This window comes from Miniopterus natalensis, chromosome 1 (genome assembly GCF_054644295.1).
Source record: "Miniopterus natalensis isolate mMinNat1 chromosome 1, mMinNat1.hap1, whole genome shotgun sequence".
Lineage (NCBI taxonomy): Eukaryota > Metazoa > Chordata > Mammalia > Chiroptera > Miniopteridae > Miniopterus > Miniopterus natalensis.
The window spans coordinates 49,975,276-49,998,917 of NC_142081.1; the positions used below are offsets into that span (position 1 = coordinate 49,975,276).

Here is a 23,642-nt window from a genome sequence, read left to right on the forward strand (position 1 = left end):
GAAATGCAATTGTCACTTTCAATAATATTTAACTCAAATATGTCTCTGTGTCTTTGCTTACCATGCTCAGATCGATCCAAACGGAGAGTGTGAGTTAACTCATCTTCTTGACGTAGCACAGTACAGGAGAAAAGATCTAATTATCATTGTGTTCACTTTGGAAAGCAAAAGGTCTCCTTAAACGGGAAGTTGAATTAAGCAATTTTGTTAACCTTCAGTTTCTGTTATTTCTTTAACATCAGGAAAGCAGTGACTATTCTGTCTCTTTGGACTCACTGTCCAAAGAGTTTCTTAGAGTTGCAAAGGCAGCCCTTGGACCTCCCTGGGGTCAGGCCCTCCCTCCTAGGTTACTGTTTTTACTATTTAACTATTTAACTATATCCCTGAAGTTATGTAAGTTCCATAATTTTAGCGCTATATTTAAAGGACCATTCTGCATTGGAAGTGACTTACTATGTTATATTAATCAGGGTCTAATCAGGAGAGAGGAATGACACAGTAATTTGAACAGAGAAAATTCAACATAAAGAATTATTGGTAATCACAAAGAAAACGAATACCAGGGATTGGTTAATAAGAACTGAAGACACTGGAACAGCAGATTAAGGAGCAACCACTACCCCTAGAACTAAGATAGGCCGCCTGAGGCAGAGGTTCCCCCAGGGCTGAGCCCTCCTATAAGCTCAGGTTCCTCCTGACCTTGTAGGAGGCCTCATAGCTGTGATCAGGATAGCAGGGAAGCTGCTGTGCTGTGATGTGTTATGGTGTTGCCAGAAATATGCCCCCTAGGGCACTAGGGAAAGCTGTTCATGGTGAGATGTCTCCCCGGAGGTGCTCTGTTACAAAACCATCCAAAGCATGTCCTGAGGGCAGCTGTCTGCTGGGTGCTGCTGGCTGTCAGACACTGCAGGAGTCTGGTGCTGGGGAGCCACCCACGGTGCTGCAACAGAGCATCCGGAACTGAGAAGAAAAAGTCCTTTCTTCTACAGGTCCTTCCAGCACCTTTTATCCACAAAGGTTGACACTGCACCAGCTGTTAAAAGAAAAATGTTTAAAAAGACCATATCCATTTTCCAGAGCAGGCAATGAAGGGTGGGTTTGGCACTAAGAGACAATGAATTAATAACTGGCCCACGTGGAAATCCCTAGCTATTTACTGTCGGGCTTTGACCAAGGGCTTTCAAGCTGTTGTCCTGAATTTACTAGAAAATCAACTTATTTTTAATATATAACTTATTTGTGTATGGTGACTTTTAAAGAAATTGGCTCATTTTAACAACTCCTTATGTCACATTTGTGGCACAATCAGTTCTTTGAAACAGAATAATCTATTTTAAGTATTTTACAATTAATCATGATGGAAACTATTGTTCACAAAACCACGTGTCCAATATTGTGATAGAATAACTATTAGTGTGTAGTGAAAATAGTTTATGTCTTACTTTAAATATAGCAAATTAGTTTTCTTATTAGTTTCTAGCTTCTGCACTAACATTAGATTTTCAGTAAGCTCCAGAGGGACTGGGACTGAGTATTTGTTTACTCTGTGTTGCTAGCATCTGGCAGTGAGTGGCACATAGATGCTCAGCTGATTATCTATAAGTGAAAATGGATTACAAGTGCTGAAGTTTGTAGATAAACTTTTTTTATCACTAAAAATATAAGAAATACAAGGAAGAGTTGTGTTTGTATAAGAACTATGTATAGAATAACATGAATATATAAAATTATATAAGGCACATTTCATGTGTGTTATAGTATAATAAATTCTTTCTAAGAATTCTTAAAATCTTTTTAAAATGATAGTTTGAAGAACCACAGAAAACCTGTGAGAAGAAAATATCAATGGTGATACCATTATTCAAAGAGAGATTTCTCATAAAGACAGTGACTTTTACCAGATGCTGTAGTGACAAGTTCTGGAACGGGTCCATTTTCAGGAAGTAGTAATAACTATTATCTTTACTTGGCGAAACACTTCTTGGTGTCATCCTTTAGAGAAAGGATTTTCTTGATGTTGCTGCTGACTTCATTTGTTGAAGACATATCAGTCTTGGTGGAAAAGGAAACTTTCGAGAAAGAGCATGCTTGTCATGTTTTATGTTAAAGATGGCAATTTATGAATGTGGGAAGGTTAAAATGAAGCACATATCGTTGTTAAGGGACTAGGGACTACATCTTTGCAGAATATTTTACCATAGCAATTGTTACTGATTCAGAATTCAAAGCACCAACTAATAGTAGTTTAGTTACTGTAAAGGAAGACCTAGGAGAGGAGGAGGCACGAGGGCTGGATGGTCATAATTTATGTATCTACCTGTCTAAAGACATAGTGGTATAGAATCATTATATCTATTTTCTGTTGGTAATTGCCTCATATTTTCTTAATACCATCAGTAACAATGATCTTTTTCCTTCTTAGCAAATAGTGCAACTATTTCTTTCTCATTGATAGGTAAAGAATAGTATGAAATAAAATCTGTATTTAGATTGTATGTCAAGTTAATTTTCCTTAACTATTTTACTTAGTAGGTATAGGCTATATATTTAATATGATATGAGAAATGCAAATGTATTCATAATTGACATGAGATAATGGTCATGATCAATTCATATTTTTTTTGAGATTTCACTGAGCATATGGAGCTGTATTTTATAACAACACTAATTCTTTGTGAATTATTTGTTGATACTTTTGCTCTGTTTTATATTTGTTCCTTTTAACTCTAAATTGAACTTGCCAGAGCCTTGAAATTCTGAAACTGCACGAATGGCAGAGAAGAGGGCAAAGGAATTCCCCCCCCTTTTAATAACGTAAGAGATAAAGGCCAATGTTATAAGAGCTACAATACCAACGTAACTACAACAGCACCCTCGAGTGGCCTGCATTCCTGAAGCTGTGAGGACACTTGGGTGAGGGGGGTAGTGATACAAAGCATGTGTGTCCTTACTTGCCCGAATCACTTGAATTCTATCACCAATGGAAACCTTCTGAGTTTAGGAACCCAAGCAAAGCACTGTGGATTCTCTGTTGTTTGTGAGTTAGTACACTAAGGGGCGGCACTAAGACATTCCACAGTGTTTCGTTATTGATCACTTGCGTACTGTATAATACGAAAGAGATTTTATTGTTTAAGACTGTTGAATACACTGTTGATTTCAGTGGATGAAAAAGCACAAAGATGAAGACAAGCTTTTCAAGTCCATAATTTCAGCCTTTGTAAGGCCATGATTTGAATATAGAGAAAGCTACCAGGCTGTTTTTCTTTTGTTGCAAAAAGATAGTTGGGCATGATAATTTAAAGAATTATGATTTTCTGTTAAAAGTGTTTTGCTCTTTTCATTCTTTGGGGGTAAATATTTTGCATACATTTTTATTTCTAATCTCATTTTCCAGGCACTTTGGAAAGACATGAGACGGGAGAAAGAGCAAGAATTATTCTTAATTGTGATGATTCACAGTTTCTAAAGCCTGAGGCTGTACTTTCAGTTGCCTCAGAGATGCATAAGCACAAAAGTGTAGAACAGAAATCCTCCAGTTCCTACCAGTTTGGGCCAACGCCTTGCCCTGCTATGCAGGTGGAGTCTTCATGTAAGGTAAGTTCGAATCAAGCTGCTGCTTACAAAGAAAATCACAACCCTGACTATGAACTAATATGCCTTCATAAGTACATGCCAATTAAATATCAGCACAGAAACAAGAACTCGGATATGATCGTATCTACCAGACATAGCTACCAAGTGGTCTTGGGTTAATCAGGATAACTTTCTGAGTGATTATCACTCTTGGTATAGCATTCTTTTTGATAGGACAGGTTCTAGCTTATCAAAATTAAGCCAATTTTCTACTAACTCTTGAACTCTAGATGGTTTTTCCATCGATAAGAGGGAAAGAAACCTACATTCTGTGGTCTAGATTCATTTTTTCTTTTTTTTTAGTTGAGAGTATTTGACCTCTTTTTATAATGTGAATTACAAATAAAGCAAAAATGTATCAGAAAAACTGGATCATCATGTGTACAATTCTTTAGATACACTCAGCATCTCTAGCATCACCAGCTTTTTAGGCTTCCAAGTCTCAGTTAATACACAATGATGGAGTTTGCATTTGTTTTCATAAACCAAGTCAGCCAGCTTCACAGATATTGGGTGAGTTTTATTATTTTTTAGTTCTAAATATGATATAGTGCCCTGGCCAGGTGGCTCAGTTGGTCGGAGCATCATCCAGTAGACTAAAAGTTTGCAGGTTCGATTCCCGGTCAGGGCAACTACTTAGGGTAAGGGTTTGATCCCCGGTCAGGATGCATAGGGGAATCATGGGATTGATGTTTCTCTCTCACATCAATGTTTCTCTCTCTCTTCCTGATTCCTCTCTCTCTAAAATCAATTAAAAATACAAAAAAAAAAACAACACCCCCAAAAAACAGCAAATATGACATAGTAATTCAATCTGATTTCTTTAAGGAACTCTTCTAACTTTTTCCCATCTTTACCTCTAAGTTATCACCTCATCTTGTTATAACTATGCCATATATGTGCATATATTTGCTGTAATATTTTCTCATATTATCACCTGTTTTTTTAATGGCTGCATCATGCTCTATATACTGTGTATATACTATTACTGATATGAATTATTTTTCAGTGGCTTAATATTTGGATTGTGTTTCATGTCTCACTTTTATGAATAACATCTATAAACTTAAAGCTTTTTTCATTTCAATATTATTTAATAGAACATATTTCCAGGAGTGAGATTTCAAAGTCAAACTTTAGCTGATGTTAAATTACATGTTATTAACATTTTCCATTATTTTAGTGATATGAAGACTGTTAAATATCATTAATAAGGACTTTAAGTAAAACTTCATTTCATCTACATACTATATAATTAGAAGCAAAGAGTTGTGTCATCTTCAAGAAAAACCAGTTGGCTGCTCAAGGTCTGTCTCAAAACTGCAGGGTGGGGGTAGGGCCACCAGTGTATTATCTTCAACTTTTTAGGTTTAGAGACTTGATTTAGATATTTTTTTAAAAATATGTTTTTATTGATTTCAGAGAGAGGAAGGGAGAGGGAGAGAGAGATAGAAACATCAATGATAAGAGAGAGTCATTGATTATCTGCTTCCTGCATGCCCCTGGCTAGAGACCGAACCCACAATCTGGCATGTGCCCTGACCAGGAATCGAACCTTGTTGTCCTGGATCATAGGTCGATGCTCAAACACTGAGCCACTTCAGCTGGGTTTGATTTAGATTTTGAGGCCAGGGTTTATCAACCTTCTAAGAACTGAGTCACACTAACCAACACCCAAGAAATGAATATATAAGCTAGAATGATTATCATTTAATTTATAATAATAAATATAATTGCAATTCTGGTTGCAACTCAGCACAGTGTCACTGTAGCAAAGCTACAGGAATGGAGGAGAGGAGAGGAGGGAGGTGGAATTCTATATGCCACTGATGGCCATGGAGTTGGTGGGTATTCACTCATTGAACTCTACAAGTCTAATGCGCTCATCCCTTTCGGCCCACTAAGGTACTGTCTCCCTTGTTCAAGACTGATATACATTGAAAAATCCCTAAATTTTGGATTTCTATTTTTAACACTCTATTTAGGCCACCTACTTTTGTTTATACTTTCCTCCTTCAGATCTTGAAACCAGCAATTAGGCAACAGCCACTTTTTTTTATCTTATTTAGTCAAATTGTTTTTAGATTTCCCAAAATAATTGCTCATGTTCTTAACTTGAAAGAGGTCATGTTTTAAAAGGATGATTATATCAATATGATAAAGCTTTAACATTCACAAGTGAGGAGTGAAGTCATAAAGTCTTAGTCTTATACTATATCTTATAAGGTTGGAATACATAGAGCCCAGTCAGTGAGCCCAGCGGACTGCCAGGCATTCCCATCTTAATGTGGCTTCATTGCTCTCTATTCATAATAGAACATGCATCTTACAGTGGGAATTATTGTACATTAGGACAGTAGATGAGGCCTTGGAGATGTCTCTTGACTCATGCATGTCAGTTGTCTAGGATCTGCAGGGGCAAATCTCATTCATTAAGTGCCCATTTTACTAGCTTAATGCCCAGAAGATAAACGGATTGCTATTTCCATTTCTTGAAGGACCTCAGAGCTACCCTTTAGGTAGTGATAATAGTATATATAGATTTCATTTTCTTTACATAATTTTGTTTCTTGACTTCAGGAAGCAATAAAATGCCAGGGTCTTGTTTTCTTACTCTTAGGCTGGTTCCCACTTTATTTTTTTAGCTGCTGCCCTTTACCTTAGATGACTACAGTTTCCAGCCTTCACTCTCTATAGAGAAAGAGAATTGAATTAGACAGGGCTCTCCCCTCCTTTGTTCTATCTACTATGCTTCTAATGAGCTTACTGTTAACTAGAATGTTATTTGTTCTTCTGCAGTTGCAGACTGCATCTCTTCATTTCATTCTCTGAGGATTTGAGCCATTGAGATTGTTTTATCCTAATCTTATTTATAAGTTTGATAAGCATGAAATTTCAAGAGTGCTTATAAGTTCTCCATTTTCCTTATTGTTAATATAGTAAAATGCTTCATGAGTTTTTAGCAGAATAGGATTTAAATAACCCTCATTTTAGAGGTGGGGAAAATGAAGGATGATAATAATGTGAAATTTAGAACTGTCTAAGGGTACCCTGTGTTTCAGGACTTTTTAGTGTGGATTTTAGCGAAACACAAGTGAAACATTTTTGAATGGTAGAGCGAACTGTCCAGCTGGAGGAAGAGCATGTAAGATCTGTGCAGCGAGCTCTTTGTGTTTGGCAATATTTGGAATTCATTAGCTGGCTCTATTCATATTTTCTTCTTGCATTTGAAGACTGCCTATAGATTTGGGGAAAGGTTTTAAAGAGACCAACAACTACAATAAAACATTTAAAAATGGGTCCAATTTGAAATGCTAGAGGAGTTGAATTTGTGCAGCTAGACAAAGAAAAAAGTCTTTGGGGTAGGAGAGGGCTAAGGTCTTAAAGGATTTAAAGAAATACAATATCATATTAGTGATGGGGAACTGATTTTCTCAGATCCTGCTGAGAATAAAACAAGATGGAAACTGTTTAAATTGCAGTGGGAGGAAATTAGCTTCAACCTGGGAAATAAACAATCTTACTAAAATCGTGTCTACATGACATAAATCTTTGTAGTTTCATTATATTTCAAGGAGAGAAGGCCTGTTTTGTCTGTTGGCTTGTTAGTTTTAAATTATTTTTCTGCATTTCTTGTCTGAAAAATGAGTAAAAGGATAAACTGGATTATTTTAACTACCACAATTTAGACCTATTGTACTGTCCTGGGAATGCTTGTTTAAAAAACTGATTTCTATACAGTGAGTGCCCAATACTGCCCCCTGGTTGATTATTTAGAAATTCACTGTTTGTGGTAGCCATTAACTGCACACGGTTGTTGAGCACTTGAAATTTGTCTCGCTCCACATGTTAAAATGATATTTTGGATATATAGGGTTAACCTAGGTGATAACACCCTTCCTAGTGATAGAACAGAGAAATATACAATAGTGAAGAAATATACCAGCCAATTTGCTTTTTGAACACATGTGAACTGATGCAAAGTTTTGAGAGTATAACCATTTCTCATAAGTATTTTACATAAATGTTTTAATTATTTTGAAGTTAAAAATTTTTATAATAGTTAATACTTCTTTTTACAGCTGCTTAATGAAGAATGCCCCTTTTCTCACTTTGTGGTATGATTTTAAACATTTTTTGGTACAAAGAGTTGCCTCGATGTTGAGGACAACTATGAAAATCATGTCACAGCTTTGTTTCAGAACTAATTTAGGAGGTCAGAGTCACTGTGAAAAGTAGGAAACGCACCATTCAGTGACTCCAGCTGTCCCCTTGCACACAGAAGCAACCTTGAATTTCCTCACAGGACTTCAAAGCCTTGCTTGTATCTAAACATTCGTTGGACATAAATCAGAGGCACAAAGGGAGAAAGCTCGTATTTCATGGTGCGTGGCTGGTTTAAGTCCCGCATTGTGCCCCACGTGCCGGTGGGAAGTGCCAGGAACAGAAGGGCACTGTTCTGACTCGTGTGACAAATGTAGTTAACACCAGATCCATATTAATGTTGTCAAGTCCTCTTGATGTATTTAAACAGATTTTAATTATTTTCAGCGTCCAAAGGCCTGAAATATAGAGCCTAATAGTTCTTCGAGGAAAGCTTGCTTAATGTGTGAATGTAAAACCTCTCATAAAAATGAAACTTTTATATTGGCCTTAGTCATTGACATAGGTTATTCATCAAGTCAGCAATTTGTGTGGCAAAGTGCCATTTGAATAGTGTATTGTTAGGATACTTATGGTCCACTTGACAAGGGCTCTTTCTGTAAATAGTGCAATTTGACTCCAGCTGTTAAAGAGTGGCTTTGACAGCAGCCAGCTAGAATGGAGATGCCTTACTGCACCGCCGAAAATCAATACTGGGTTCTTGTTCATAGTAACCTGTTCTTTTCTCTTCTGTACATTTATAACCGGCTATCAGGGGTTTATAAGTGGAAGTTTAAATATTATTTTAAATGTAATTTACTTTGAGTTTCAAATTAAGACTTGTGATAAAGTGGTCCAAGCGCAGAGTTTTAGGATATTATTCCCACCCCCTGGTTCATGTTTAGACACAATTACAGTTCAGTTGAATTTGGATTCTCCAGCTTCAGTAGAAAAGAATGATTGTGAAACATGGACTCAAAGTCATGTGCCTATTCCATATTGCCGGTGCACATATTCTTTTGATCCCTTTATTAATTTCTCTTCTGTGTCCCTCCCATCTTCTCTGTGTGTATACCTTTTTGTAGAGATGGCAGGGTTCTTTGTGGCTGTGCCCATAGCAACACCCACAGATGCTGACAGCCAGTAATCTCCTCAGTGTTGTCCAAGATTTCCTTAAAGCAGACTCTTGCTGGTTTTGAAGAGTTTTCTGGCAGTTTCAGCAATACAAGATTGCTATGATACCTGGCTGATAGTAATAGATGTTGAATCTGTTAATTACAACAACTACATGCAAAGGATCTTTTTTTCGTTGGTATTCTCTACTGTTCCTACTTATTATGTTTAAGATACAGTGGAAAAAGTGAAATTATATACTCAAGATGAGAAAAAAAATTGTTTGAAGAGTTGCCTTGAATCCTGATGTTGAATAAAAAATTTTGAGGTATAAAAACCTTTTAGCTGACTGTTGATTTCCCAAGATTGCAGATATAATTTATTTAAATCATTTCTAGTTTTGACTGAATTTGATTTTGAATTTTGTTGTTTACCTGAGATAACATAAGTCTTTATCTAAAGTGTGCTGAGCAGGATTTAAAAGAACTGTCATTTTGTAACATGGAAAATGCTGATAAATTGTGTACTTTCTCAAAAACCTTTTTCAGTGAAGGCTGTAAAAAGAGCCATCTTCCTATAACAAACCAACTTTGCATTTATTGAGTTTGTGGCTGAGATAGCAACTGAAAATTCATAAAGCTGATAATATAATTGTGTACAAAGACCTTTAAGGTTGATTCAAGGTCAGTGTTATTGTTTTTATAATTGCTGATAGGCACTTGTGATTTCTACCAGAGAAAGGATTTGTTCTGCTTTGGTGTTAGCTGGTTTCAAAAAATGTTATCTCTTCTGTTAATTCCAAAGTAAATCCTTTTACTAAATAAATGTTTACATCATTGTTTTAGTACTAGATTTAGCCTAGATATAGCTCAGTTTCTCCCTCTAACCCCACAATATTCATTAATCCTTAAGAAACATGAGAATCTAAGATTATAACTTCCTTCTTGAATTGAACATTCTGATTATAGTAATTAATTGACTTGTGGGGTGGGGATTCTAGCATAGAAACGTGAATAAAATTAAACATAAAAGGCATAATTTTGTAGTTAACTTAACCTAAGACAGTGTAGCATAATTTATTAAACATATCTTTAAATTTGCATTGATAATTTTATATAGATATTTTAAAACTATGAATTCTGTAATCATGTCAATCCTATATTACCCACCCATAACCGTTTACAGACTTTTTTCTCCTCATTTCTTCTTTTCTTTCCTACTTTTCATTCTTCTCAGTTACATATTGTTTTCGCCTTTTTAAAAACCTGTGATATTTCCAAGTATGTTAAGACCCAGCTTTTTGTCAGACCCAAAGATGGACCAATTCATTCTACTGAAAGAGGTCTATGTCTGCTGGGACAGAAATTCACTTCAGTGGACTTGGATATTCTGTTATTGAGCTACGTGCTGGTTCTGATTAAAAGGTAATGGTAAATGTTACCCCTTTATAGAAACTTGCAGTTTCCTTGGTAACCAAGTTGTTCTGCATCAGTAATATCAGATGTAAAAAGCCGAAGTTTGTAGAAATTCAAACTTTAGTTAACTAAAAGGGTTAGTGGCTTATAACAAGAAAGAAAAGAAGGAAAATAAAATCTTTCTTCTTAAAAGCTAGTAACCTCACTTATTGACTGAGAGTACCATCTGGACCCATTTAAAGGAAGCCCAACAGGAGCACTCCTTCTGTCCCAATGACTTAGGTTGAAACTAGTCCTAAGAGAACAGCAAATGCAAAAATGTAACAGGAAGCAATTCTCAGAACAACAACAACCAAAAACACATTTATTCTAATGAAATATTTTCCCTATGCTGGTAAAAACAAAATGTATTAAGACTTTAGCTTCCTTCATTGAAACTAGGAGCGTGAACTTATTGAAAAATATATCCAACTAATATTCCCATCTATTTTTCTGAATTGCACTTAACAGTGACATCCTGAAGGCACAGCCAGTTCTCTGCATCCACAAATGGCATTCATTACATTAAATACAAATAACGACATAAGTGACATTTTTTTGTAATTTTCTACAGACTGTAAAGCTTATGAAAATGGCTGTTTCAACCCTAAATTAAAATATCTTGCATAAGCTTGTAGTTTAAGTATCATTATTCTTACCAGGTATAAAAAAAAAATGGTCTTAAGAGGCTGCTATGAGCAGCAGGGGCTTGTTATCCACATGCTAAACTCTGGCACATCCACCTAGCATTGACAGTTTTAGTTGTTTTTTTGTTTTGTTCTGTTTTGTTCTTGTTTTTGTTTTGTTTCATTTTGTCTTCCCATGTTGCCCAAGACCCAGTGGTTTTTCAAAGGCCAGTTTGAAAGCTCCCGGAATATGGTCCTGCTCACCTTATTTCTTTCCTCCCAGCTCCCACTAGAGGTCTCTGCTCATTATTCAAAACCTGGCCTCCCTTTCTCTGGTGACCAACATTTTGTTTTTCTTTGTGCTCCTTGAACTGGAATATTATCTTGGATGAATAAAGAGAAGTAATAGAGGGGTACAGGTCTACCAGGACCTCTATTTTTCGCTATAGCATGTTAGAATGGCAGGTGGTCAAGCTACCTGTCTTTTCCTTTCTTTGCTTAGATTTTGAGGCCCAGTCTTGACTGAATCATGTAAATTGGTTCCTGTCTCTCCTCTCTTGGCCCCAGGGTAGCTGAAGCCACTGATGGATGGTCCCTGCCGCCAGGCCCTGACCTGCCAGATTTCTCCCACTGCTGGGTTCCCATGTTGTCCTGTCTTCACCTCCCCAGCCCATTCATTGTCAGCTAAGCTTGATGTCTGATGTACTAAACGTTCATTTGGGTTGCCGCTATAGTCCCAGAATTTCCGAATTCCTTGTGTTTGCTGTGATTAGTTGATGAGATTTACCTTTAGCTTGGATCTCTGATTTTTCTGTTTGACTATCTGGCTTAATATACCTCTTCCTTCCAGGTTGCCTCTAGGAACCAGAATCCTCAACCTCCACTCTCCCTGATGACCACTCTGGGTTCTTCTGCCTGCACCCTTCGAGATGGTGGTGCTTTAGTGTTCTTTGCCATGTAACAAATGAACACAAATGTAGGTAGGGGCTTAGAACAATACACATTTATTATATCACCATTTCCCATGTTCCAGGAGTCCGGCCTAGCCTGGCTGGTTCTCTGTTCAGGGTCTCACATGGCTGAAATCCAGGCGTGGGCTGGGTTGCTACATCTCCCATGGCTGAGGGTCCTCTTGCAAGCTTACTCGGGTTATGGGCAGAATTCAGCTCCTCGTGGTGTTTGGACTAGAGTCCTGCTTTTTGGTAGCCATACCTCCTTGCCACATAGCCCCTTTATCTTCAAGCCAGCAGTGGAGAACTTTATACAAATTCCTCTCATACTCCAAGTCTCTGATTTCTCTCTGTGCCACAAGCTGTAAAAAACTCTTTGCTTGCAAAAACTCAATGTGATTAGGTAAGGGTGACTCAAATCATCCATTTTTAAGTCAACGGGTTTGGAACCTTAATTACATCAGCACAATCCCTTCAGAACAGTGCCTAGTGTTTGAATAACTGGAAGAAGGTATATTTCACTGGGTCTGGGAATCTTGGGGGCACTCTGATAATTCTGCCTGCAGATGAGAAGTCATTCTAACTCACGGTGACTGCTATTTTAGGACTATTATTCTCTTCTGATTCTGGAACATTTAACCTCTGCTTAAATGCTCTGATCAGCTGTAATGAATCAAGGCTCTTTGTTTCTCTTTGGGACCCCTTCACCCTGTCTCTTCCTTCAAAGAGCTGATCTGTGCTACAGCAGATCTGTCTCTCTTGGCTCTCAGTCCAAACTCTATTTTGTAAAAACCATAGTGTGACATCAAACATGTGATTGTATGGCAGAGTATGAAAAGAATAATATGGGTCCTGTCTCTTTCTACATGATTATCATAAGGCTTAACTAAGAAAATAATTTTACAGTTGATACGGCTCTCCAAATCTAAGAAGTTAGCTTAATCCAGAACTTTCACAAAATTTATCATGTGATTGACAATTCAACATTTTTCATTACCAAGGACCTATCTTTCATTCAACTCTATTACCTGTAAAGTCAAGTTTATAGATGGAAACAAATTGTTTGACTTTAACGCTCTTAAGCATATTTTTTCTTTATGCTTTAATGTCTAGTTATGCTAATGACAAGCTTAACCAATCTTTAGAACGTGCTTTGACCCTAGGCATGAAATTTCTGGTGTTATCAAGAATGTTTGGAATTAGTAATAAGAGTAATAGAAAACTACCAATGTTGAGGATATTTTGTAAAAATTTTATTTGCCTTTTTATAATTAAACGTGATAAATTATGCCATTGAAATATACATCTGACTTAAATGATCCTACCTTTCTGTCTTACTCAAGAGAGCAGTTGGAATCAGGTACAGCATATTCAATGGGTGTCGCCAGGAGAGAGCCCAGATAATACTCAGCACCCCACATGATGGTTCGCTTCACTGTTGTTGAGGCCAGTTATGGAGCCCCAGCTGGACAGTTTTTTGCCTTAAACTAGTCTTCTGTGTTCATTGATTCTAGAACTAAGCTCTTGTATTCTAAAACATTATGTTATTATTCTTTATTAGAATTCAGCTTTGTAACAGGAAGTAATTATCAAAAATCTAAGGATTAAACCTAAGGATTTGGGTCCTTTATTTTATCTATCTGCAAAAAAATAAAGCATTATAAGTGATGCTTAATTCATAGGCAACTCATGAAGTATAATAGAATTAAGCAGAGTCTCAGTACTTCATTGGTACTTGGTTACCTATAAATGATACATTATACCCCTTCAAGCTTTTGCCTGATGTCTTCTTGATAAATCATTTAATATGGTTGCTTCTTGTTCCCATTCTCAGGATGTGCTGAATGCCATTCAGAGAAAACATACAAAACCATATTATCGTTAAAAGTTCCCTGGCTTGACAATTAAAGCAGGTGTAGCCAGTAGTTAATGAATGATACCTGGGGAAAATTTTTCATTGATTTTCACTATCCTCTGGTGACATTTTGTTTGTTTCCAAATTCTGGTCACTTTAAAGCATAATCAAAACCTTGAAAATAATCTCTTTAATACAGTATTTCAAAACATTCATAAAATTCAAATGCTAACTAGTATTATTATTGTGTGATTTTTAGTGTATCTACTAAACTGGGAACTGCATCTTCTCTTTTCTTAGCAAGAATACCTTCTGAGTTTTAAATTTGATTTTGATGCTTATCGTGGGGGTAGGGTAAGTGTCCTGTAAAGATTACACAGACTCTTCAGCCATGTGACTTTCCCATCTGTTGAACTCACGTCACAGTTTATGAATTAGTCTTTTTGACTTCCGCTAGCATGACCTGGAGGGGAAGAAAAGAGGCTTGGAAATGGACATTCAATTATTATTCATCTGACTTGTATCAATCCTTGGACTATAATCCAAAATTATGAAGCATACTTGAAAAATATATTGAAATATGTCATCTGTATATTTGGCACCATAACCCAGATATTTAATTCCCAGGTGCCTGGCCTGCATAAAGAAACTCTTATTTGCCCTGCTGCTGGTCTTCCGCCAGGCTTTTTCCCCTCTGATTCTTTACCGTGAAGCCTGAGCTTCAAGGTCACTTCGCTATGACATTCTCTCTCTCAGCATCCTTTTTGTTTTATTTTTGTATCTTCCCCGCTATACATGACAATATAAGCTCAAAGAGGCCAGTGACCAGCTTTACTAGTTTATCGTCCAGCACGCCTGACACAGGCAGGCCTTCAGAAATACTTGTTGAATAAACACATGGGCTGAATACTCTGAAGTCTAGACGTGAAAAATAGATGGTAAGAAAGTGGAGGATCCTTCCTTTTTTTTTAATTGTAAGGAGAAAAAATGAAAATAACTGCCAGAAAAAAAATACATGTTTAGTCAGTCAATTGCTTCAAGTCCAAATTGGGTTTATACGTGACTTGATCTTACAGAAGAGAGTGACCTAGTATAAAAAATAGTGACAGCAAAGAGGCCGTTACAACAGCTACCTGCCGATATTTAGAACCAATCCCAGTCAATTCAAAAGTTTATAAGGAATATCTATATTTAGCCCTGTCCAAATCAATTCAAAAGTTTGTTTTAAAAAAATCTATTAAACACTGATGATGAAATTTAGGATGTTTTGCACGTTAGGGAGAAATGATTCACTATAGGTAAGATGGGCGCAGCAGTGAGCTGATATGGATTTATAAAGAAAGATTAAAAGACTGGTTTTATGGTTTCTTACACCAACAAAGTTTATATTATTGCCCCACTCACTTGTCCTTAAATCTCAGACTCTTTTTTTCTAGCAACAAAATTATCTAAAATAAGCTCTCAAAAATAGCCTGAGGATTATATTGTATATCATGGGCCCTCTGCCTCCCTTAAATAATTACTTTACTAAGACCTCACCTCAATACAAAAACCCTGAAGCCAGCTACAATCTAATCAACGGCTTTGTAATAACTTTTAGAAATGTAAGTGTAATAAATATGAAGAGGCCCGATTTATGTTTTATTTCCCAGATGCAGAGTTTTTGGCACTATCCCGCATCCCTGAAGAGGCAAACATTGCTTCCTACTTTCCTAGATCATGGGAAAATTGCTGAACTCTCCCTCTCATCAGAGGTTGGTGAGGAGAGGGCTGATTCCACTCTGTGATGTGTCTGACAGCAAATGCTTGTAGGTAGCTCCTTACTGTGGGAACGCAGAGTAACATGTCGAATTAGCAGTCACAGGAGACACCAAACCTCATAGGGTTTGCTCTTCCTTGCCTGCTTGCCTCCAGAGAGGAGGTAGCTCAGTAGTCGCCGACAAGCCCATGCTCCTCCTCGCGGCTGCCCTGCTGACTCTGCTCTCTGTGTGTCCCTTTCTGCCCAGTCTCACGTACAGGAGATGTTCTCCTCTCCACCTGTTTTAACTCCCACCCATACTACAGTATCTGCCTGCACTATTTAACATGCAACTGCCAATTAACTATGCATTACCTGGTTGTTTTACAAGTATGTACTTGTCTTACCTTCTCAGTTAGGCCTTACACTCCTTGAAAACAAAGAACTGCTATGTTTGTATGTTATGTAAGTTTTGTAGCATGGAATAGAGAACAGAATACTTTATTTATCCAGCAGATATTCAATGAATACCTGGTATGTGCCAGACACTTTTCTTGATACTAGGAATTTCAACAATGTCCTGGAGCTCACAGTGCTTAACATTTCTGGGGAGAGGAGATAGACTATAATTTAAACAAAAACAACAACAAAAAAACAATGTCAGATAGTGCTAAGGTCTCTACAGGAAATTAACAACAGGTAGCGTGATAGACATGCCTGGGGACTTACTCTAGACTCAGTGGTCAGAGGAGGAGGTAGCATTTATACTGCCTGAATGAGAAGGAGCCAGCTAACCATGTGACTGGCAGGGGGGAGAATATTCCAAGCAAAGCAGAAGACCTAAAGAAGGAATAAGCTTGACGTAGGCAATGAAGCCAAAGCCAGTGTTACTGGAGAGAAGCATATGGGGAGAGAATTAGAAGTCGGTATTGGAGAGTGAGGTGCTATAGACCATGTTGGGTGTGGTAATCCAAAGTATGGAGCTTGAGTTCTATTTTAAGTACTAAGGGGAGTCTTTTCATGGTTTTACTCAAAAGCAGTGATGGGATCTGATTTATTGTTTTGATGGAGGAGGTCAATGGGGGGAAAAAGGGGACATCTGTAATACCTTCAATGATAAAGATTAATTAAAAAGAAAGGAGAAGATCATTTTGGTTGCTATGTAGAAAATTGTATTAGGGGAGAGGGTTGTGTCAGAAAGAGGAAGCTATTGCATAGTTGTATCAAGAGAAGGAAATTATTGGGGGATATAGAAGAGGGTAAAGGGGGAATAGATACATGGTGATGGAAGGAGACTTGACTTTGGGTGGTGAACACACAATACAATATACAGATGGTGTATTATAGAATTGTATGCTTGAAACCTATATAATTTTGTTAACCAATGTCACCCCAATAAATTCAGTAAAATTTTTTTTTAAAAAGAGAGAGAGAAAGAAATTGTTAGTTGGTGTTGAGATTTTGAACACTAAATTGGTAAAGGCCATGATAGAATGTATGTGCTCTGGTAGACCTACATCCCAAAATGCCAAGAGAACCCCTGTAAACGGTGAAACTGATGCTATCGATAGAATGCGGGAAATAATATTAGGTCTAAATCTTGATGGATACATTTTTGCTATGGGGAAAGAGCAGATCCAAAAGCCCACACTACAGTAGGGGATTGATGAGAAGATGATATGACCAGAGATAGATTTACAGTGGGAATGCTGGAAGGTGACTGTGTCTTATAATCCTGCAGGAAAAGAAAGTCTTTGAACCTGTCCTTGGACATCTGAGAACAACTTATATTTGTAGTGAAAGATCACATAAGTGACATGCAAACAACCAATATAACCTCACAGTCGAGTCCTTTGTTAAAATATAACTTACCTGAATTAAGGGGACTTAACACCTTAAATTGCATGATTTATATTTATATTGTGGTTTTGGCTAGAAAAATGTTTTTGTATACATTTAAAATTTCTGTTAATTTAGAACAGGCCAAGGGTTGGCAAACTTTTCCTGTAAAGGGGCAGATTGTAAATATTTTTGGCTTTGTGGACTATACAGTCTCTGTCACAGCTACTCAACTCTGCCTTTATAATTCCAGAACAGCCATAGATCATATATAAACAAATACATTTTTCTGTGTTCCAAGAATATTTTATTTACCCCAAACAGGTGGTAGCCAATATTTAGCCTGTTGGCCATGGTTTTCTAACCACTGCAGTAGGCAAGACTGTGATTAGATTGTATTATAATTCAGTGAAATAGGTTACAAAAAGAGGAATATATGATTTTCACTGGAAAAACTATATTTGGTATTTTTATTAACAGATATTGTTGTAATGCTCCCTCTTTGCTAAATTTTATAACTGTTTTCACTCCATTTTTGAGCCTTGGTTTATAACATCTATTTGGGCTTTTTGGAGATTTTTATATCCCCCACTCCAACTTCTTTAAGATAGTCTTCATACTTGATCTTGTTGATCAATTACTAGATATGTGGCAATTTATTGTCATATGGTCCTTTGAAAGAAGTCATGACCTCAGGCATTTCATTAACTTTAGTTTAAATTATACACTTTTTTTCTTTTTTACATGAGTGAGGGTATTCTTGAGGTATTGATTTCAATTTAAAAAATATATGTTAAATTGAATTCACTGAGATATCTGGTGCCTATATAGAGATTTATACCCCAAATCAATGCTTGGCTGGTTATACTTTATGTAAATACATAAGAGTCATTCCAAAGAGAAGAAGCACTTTTTTTTTTTTTTTGTCCTTTGGTCTGCTTTGTGGTAAACCAATTCTAAGTTATTTTTTCTTCAACCTACTTCCCTTCTGGCCTTTTGGCCAATTATAAGCTTATTAGTATGATGTTTGGAAAGCATCAGCGGGATGCCACTGACTTATATGTCATAGTTGGGAAGCAAAGGTGTTAGCAATAAGTCAAATTAGCATATCTAAGGCACATCTCTTTTAATTAGTTTTCATCTCTAGGGGGTGAGTACAGAGTAATTTAACAACCTTACTTGTTATCTTAATTGACAATTATATACAGAGAGTAGTACAAAAATTGATGAAAACAGCTGCTATTTAAAGAGAGTATATGGGACAAGCATCTATTTGCCACATGTAATTTAGCCTTTTTAATGAAATTGCTTTTGAATTTGATATGGAGTACTTTTTTCTATTAGTGTCACTGAGTTTTTTATAGGATGCAAAGCAAACCAAAGTTGAATTATGATGTGTTTGTTCAGTTACTGACTCCTTTCAGAAAATGAGGGGAGCAGGAACTGGTAATGGCTTCAGTGTCTTCTAGGAATTTCTAAGAAAAACATAAGGCACATAAACATGAGAGATCTCATTTTATATGTTGGAAAGAGCACTGGAGTGGGATACTCAATTTGTGTTCTAATTTAAACTGTGGCACTTAAGTAGTTGGGTTAGTTAAATCAATGGCTGTATGAGTTTGAATCTGTCACCAGCCTCTCTCTGCTGTTGTGACAGTGTGATATAATAAGCATGTATTTTGGTCTTCATCTATGGTTCCTGACACACAGCTCCTAAAACCCTTGGAATTTCCTAAGGGATAAGAGCCTTAAGGGTGTCTTTTGTTCTTCATATCAAACTTTTTCAACCACATGGGAGTTTATGTTTATGAGGTGATTTTTGGAAAGGCCCTGGATAGCCTCTGGATGGGGGCTGGCTGCTGGCTGCTGGCTGAACCAACCATGTCCATTGAGGGCGGGAACTTTCAGCCTCACACTGACCTCCAGGGCAGGGAGAGGAGTTGGAGGTTGAATTAATCACCAGTAGCCAATGGTTTAATCAATCATGCCTATTTAGTGAAACCTCAATAAATACTCAAAAGGACAGGGTTCAGAGAGCTTCCGGGTTGTTGGACACATAGAAGTCCTGGGAAGATGATGCACCTGTGATGTCAGAGACTCACGAGGAGGCCAAAAGAGGCTTCAACCCAGTGGCAGTGTCCAGGTCCTTGTCACCTCACAAGAAAGAATTCATAAGTGAAACAGAATGATTCAGTAAAGCACAGAGATTTGTTAAAGTGAAAGTACACACTCAGATAAGGGAGTGCGGGCTGACTTGAGAAGCTAGTTGCCTCAAAGGGTCTTGGGGGACTAGGCATATATTTTGGGCTAGGAAGAAGAACTCAGGAAGGGCGAATTTTGGATGGCCATGGACGTAGTTGGGGTGAGGTAGGTGAAGCACCTCCTTCACAATAGGAGGAGGGATTTTTGTCTTTATTTGGTCCTCTTGGGAAGTGTCATAGCATTAGTGCAGGATGGATACTGGTCTATCTGCAATGCTAATGGTATTGTAATGGTTTACAATTAGCTATAGGTCATTCTTCAGTCAGGATTCCTGGCCTGGCTGGGCAGAACTGGTTTTTGTTTGTCTCTACAGTTTCTTACAAACCTGCTTCCTCTTGCAGGTCTCTTCCCATACAGAGGGGAGGCATGAGGGGCCTGGTACCCTAATCTAGCTATCCTGCCTCACCTGGAGAGGGGAAGGAATCACCATGCTCCTTCCCATATACTTTGCCCTTTGTACAGACATACCTCAGGGATATTGCAGGTTCTGTTCCAGAGCACCACAATAAAGCGATATCACAATACAGCTTGTCACACAAATTTTTTGGTTTCCCAGTACATATAAAAGTTATGTTTACACTATACTGTAGTCTATTAAGTATACAATAGCATTATGTCTAAAAAAAAAGTACATTCCTTAATTAAAAAGTAGTTTATTGCTAAAAAATGCTAACCATCATCCGGACCTTCAGTGAGTCATAATCTTTTTGCTGGTGGAGGGTCTTGTCTTGATGTTGATGGCTGCTGACTGATCGGGGTTGGGGTTTCTATAGACTGGGGGTGGGTACAGCAATTTTTTTAAAAAAAGAAAATAATGAAGGTTATCTCGTTGATTGACTTCCTTTCATGAACAATTTCTATGTATCATAAGATGCTTTTTGACAGCATTTTACTCAGAACTTCTTTCAAAATTGGAATCAGTCCTCTTGAATCCTGTCACCACTTTATCAACTAAGTTATATACTATTCTAAATCCTTTGCTATCATTTCAACTTTTCACAGAATCATCACAAGGAGTAGATTTCACCTCAAAAACCACTTTCTTTGCTCATCCATAAGAAGCAACTCCTCATTGGTTAATTTTTTTATCATGAGACTTCAGCAATTCAGTCACTTCTTCAGACTCCACTTCTACTTCTAATTCTCTTGCTGTTTCTACCATATCTGCAGTTACTTTCTTTTTGAACTTTGCCATCATCCATGAGGGTTGGAATCAACTTCTTTCAATGTTGATATTTTTACCTTGTCCCATGAATTGCATATATTCTTAATATTATCTAGAAAGGTGAGTCTGGAAGGTTTTCAAATTACTTTGCTCAAGTCCATCAGAGGAATCACTGTCTATGGCAGCTATGGCCTTACAAAATGTAAATAATAAGAGTTGGAAGTAAAAGTGACTCTTTGGCCCATGGGCTGCAGAATGGATGTTGTGTTAGCAGGCATGCAAACAACATTAATCTCATTATAAGTCTCCATCAGAGCTCTTGGGTGACCAGGTGCATTGTCAATGAGCAGTAATTTTTTTAAAAAAAAAATTTCTGAGCAGTGGGTCTCACAGTGGGCTTAAAATATTTAGTAAACCATTTTGTATACAGATGTATACTGTCATTCAGGCTTTGTTCCATTTATAGAGCACAGGCAGAGTAGGTTTAGCAAAATTCTTAAGGGCCCTAGGATTTTCAGAATGATAAATGACCATTGGCTTCAACTTCAGGTCATCAGCTGCATTAGTCTCTAACAAGAGAGTCAGCCTGTCCTTTGAAGCTTTGAAGACTTGAAGTCAGGCATTGACTTTTCCTCTCTAGCTATAGAATCTTAGATGGTATATGAAAGTTCTAGATGGCATCCCCTTCCAATATAAGGTTGTTTGGTCCACATTCAAAACCTGTTGTTTAGTGTAGCCACCTTTGTTTATTATCTTAGCTAGATTTTCTGGATAACTTGCTACAGCTTCTACATCAGCACTTGCTTCTTCACCTTGCACTTTTATATTATGGAGACAGCTTCTTTCCTTTCCTCTTGAAGCTTTCTCACCCCTTCTAGTCCTCATGGAATTGAAGAGAGTTAGGGCCTTGCTCTGGATTAGGCTTTGGTTTAAGGGAATGTTGTGACTGGATTAATCTTCTATCCAGACTACTAAAACTTTCTTCATATCAGCAATAAGCCTGTTTCACTTTATTATCATTTATATGTTCACTGGAGTGGCACTTTTAATTTCCTTCAAAACTTTTTCTTTGCATTCATAGCTTTACTGTTTGGCACAAGAGGCCTCATTTTTTGCCTGTCTTGGCTTTTGACATGCCTTCCTCATTAAGCTTAATCATTTTCAGCTTTTTTTTTTAAAAGCGAGAGACGTACGACTCTTCCTTTCACTTAGACAGTCAGAGGCCTTTGTAGGGTTATTAATTGGCTTAATTTCAATATAATTTTGTGTCAGCAAACAGGGAGGCCCCATGAGACAGAGAGAGAGGGAATGGCCAGTGGAGTAGTCAGAACACACATGGCATTTATTAAGTTCACTGTCTTATGTGGGCTCGGTTTGTGGCACCCCCAAACAAATACGATAGTAACATCACAGAGCTCTGAGCACAGATTACCATAACAAATACAATAATGATGAAAATGTTTGAAATATTGAGAGAATTACCAAAATGGGACACAGAGACAAGAAATGAGCAAACGCTGTTGGAAAATGGTGCCGATATACTTGCTTGTCTCATTATTGCCACAGACCTTCAATTTGTAAAAAAAAAAAGGAATATTTGTGAAACTCAGTAAATTGAGGTAAGCCTATATCTCTTTGTCAGGCAGCTCATTCATATCCTTTATTATCCTTTGTAATAAACTGACAATCTAGTACATAAAATGTTTCCCTGAATTCTATGAGCCATTTTAGCAAATGATGGAACCAGAGGAGAGGGCCGTGGGAACCTCTGATTTATATCCAGTTGGTCAGAAGCACAGATAACAACCTAGACTTCCACTTGAAGTCTGAACTGGGGCAGTCTTGTGGGATTAAGTTCTTAACCTGTGGCATTTGATGTTCTCTCCAGGTAGATAGTGTCAGAATTCAGTTAAATTGTAGGACCCCTACCTGGCTTCTGAGAATTGCTATGTGTGGGGTAAAATTCACGCCCATGTGAGTTTTGTTTGAGTCTGATGGTGGCAGAGAGAAGAGTAAGGAAGAAACACAGGAGTGTTTTTTCCTTTCCAGTTAATCTGCCTTATCCATTTATCCATCTATTGAGATTGAGTTGTATGTCTAGATTAAGATAAACTAGCATAAGGCCAAGATTAGGATAATGATTAGGATAAGAATCCCCCAAATAAAGCAAAAACAGCAAACTCAGCCAAACTTTATTTTTTTGCTCGCTCCATGTACCAGTCTGAGGTCAGAAGAGGGTCTCTGCTCTTGATAGTCACAGAAACCAAACTAATGAAGTCAAAACTATGTGTGGGGAAAGATAGAAAACTGGAAACATTTGGTAAATATGCTAAGGACTACTCAGACATTCATTCCTAAGACCCAGTTATCTATAAAAATCTGTGAAATTTTGTGGAAAAGCCTGTTTTTTTTCCAGATTTCTACTGCAAAAAGTTAAGACTCTCCTAGATATCGTCATTATGGGTGACTTTCATTTTATTTTTGTTTATCTGTATTTTTAATATGATGTAAGTAGTAGTATTATTTATTAAAGGCAAAGCAATATAGCAAAGGCCATTTATCTATATTTAAGTATCTCATTCAAATGCCCTTTGTTTATCTTACTAATTTTTTAAAAAATCTATGAGTGTATATAAATATCTTCAGTCTCTTAAATAATTCAGAAATGTGTGCCTGAATTAACATTTCATGTTTTATATTATTATGATTTTATAATAATGAAACATGTCTTTTCAAGTTTCCAGACTGAGTCATATTATGTTTTAGTCTTTCTGTGTGCAGGAATGGTTCCACCCCTGCACATTTTGTTTCTGAGATACAGCCAGATTTATCCAGCATCCTGATGGAGTTCTCACCATAGC

At 37.2% G+C, this 23,642-nt stretch overlaps 1 protein-coding gene across 3 annotated transcripts in view; it reads left to right on the plus strand.

The window, feature by feature from the left end:
- WDR72 (WD repeat domain 72) overlaps positions 1–23,642 on the plus strand; it is a 174,866-nt gene that overhangs the window by 45,851 nt on the left and 105,373 nt on the right. For all 3 annotated transcript variants that reach the window (XM_087814578.1, XM_016224977.2, XM_087814576.1), the window contains exon 13: positions 3,398–3,597. In XM_087814578.1, coding sequence (XP_087670704.1) covers positions 3,398–3,597 — 200 coding nt within the window. The remainder of the gene's footprint in view (positions 1–3,397; positions 3,598–23,642) is intronic.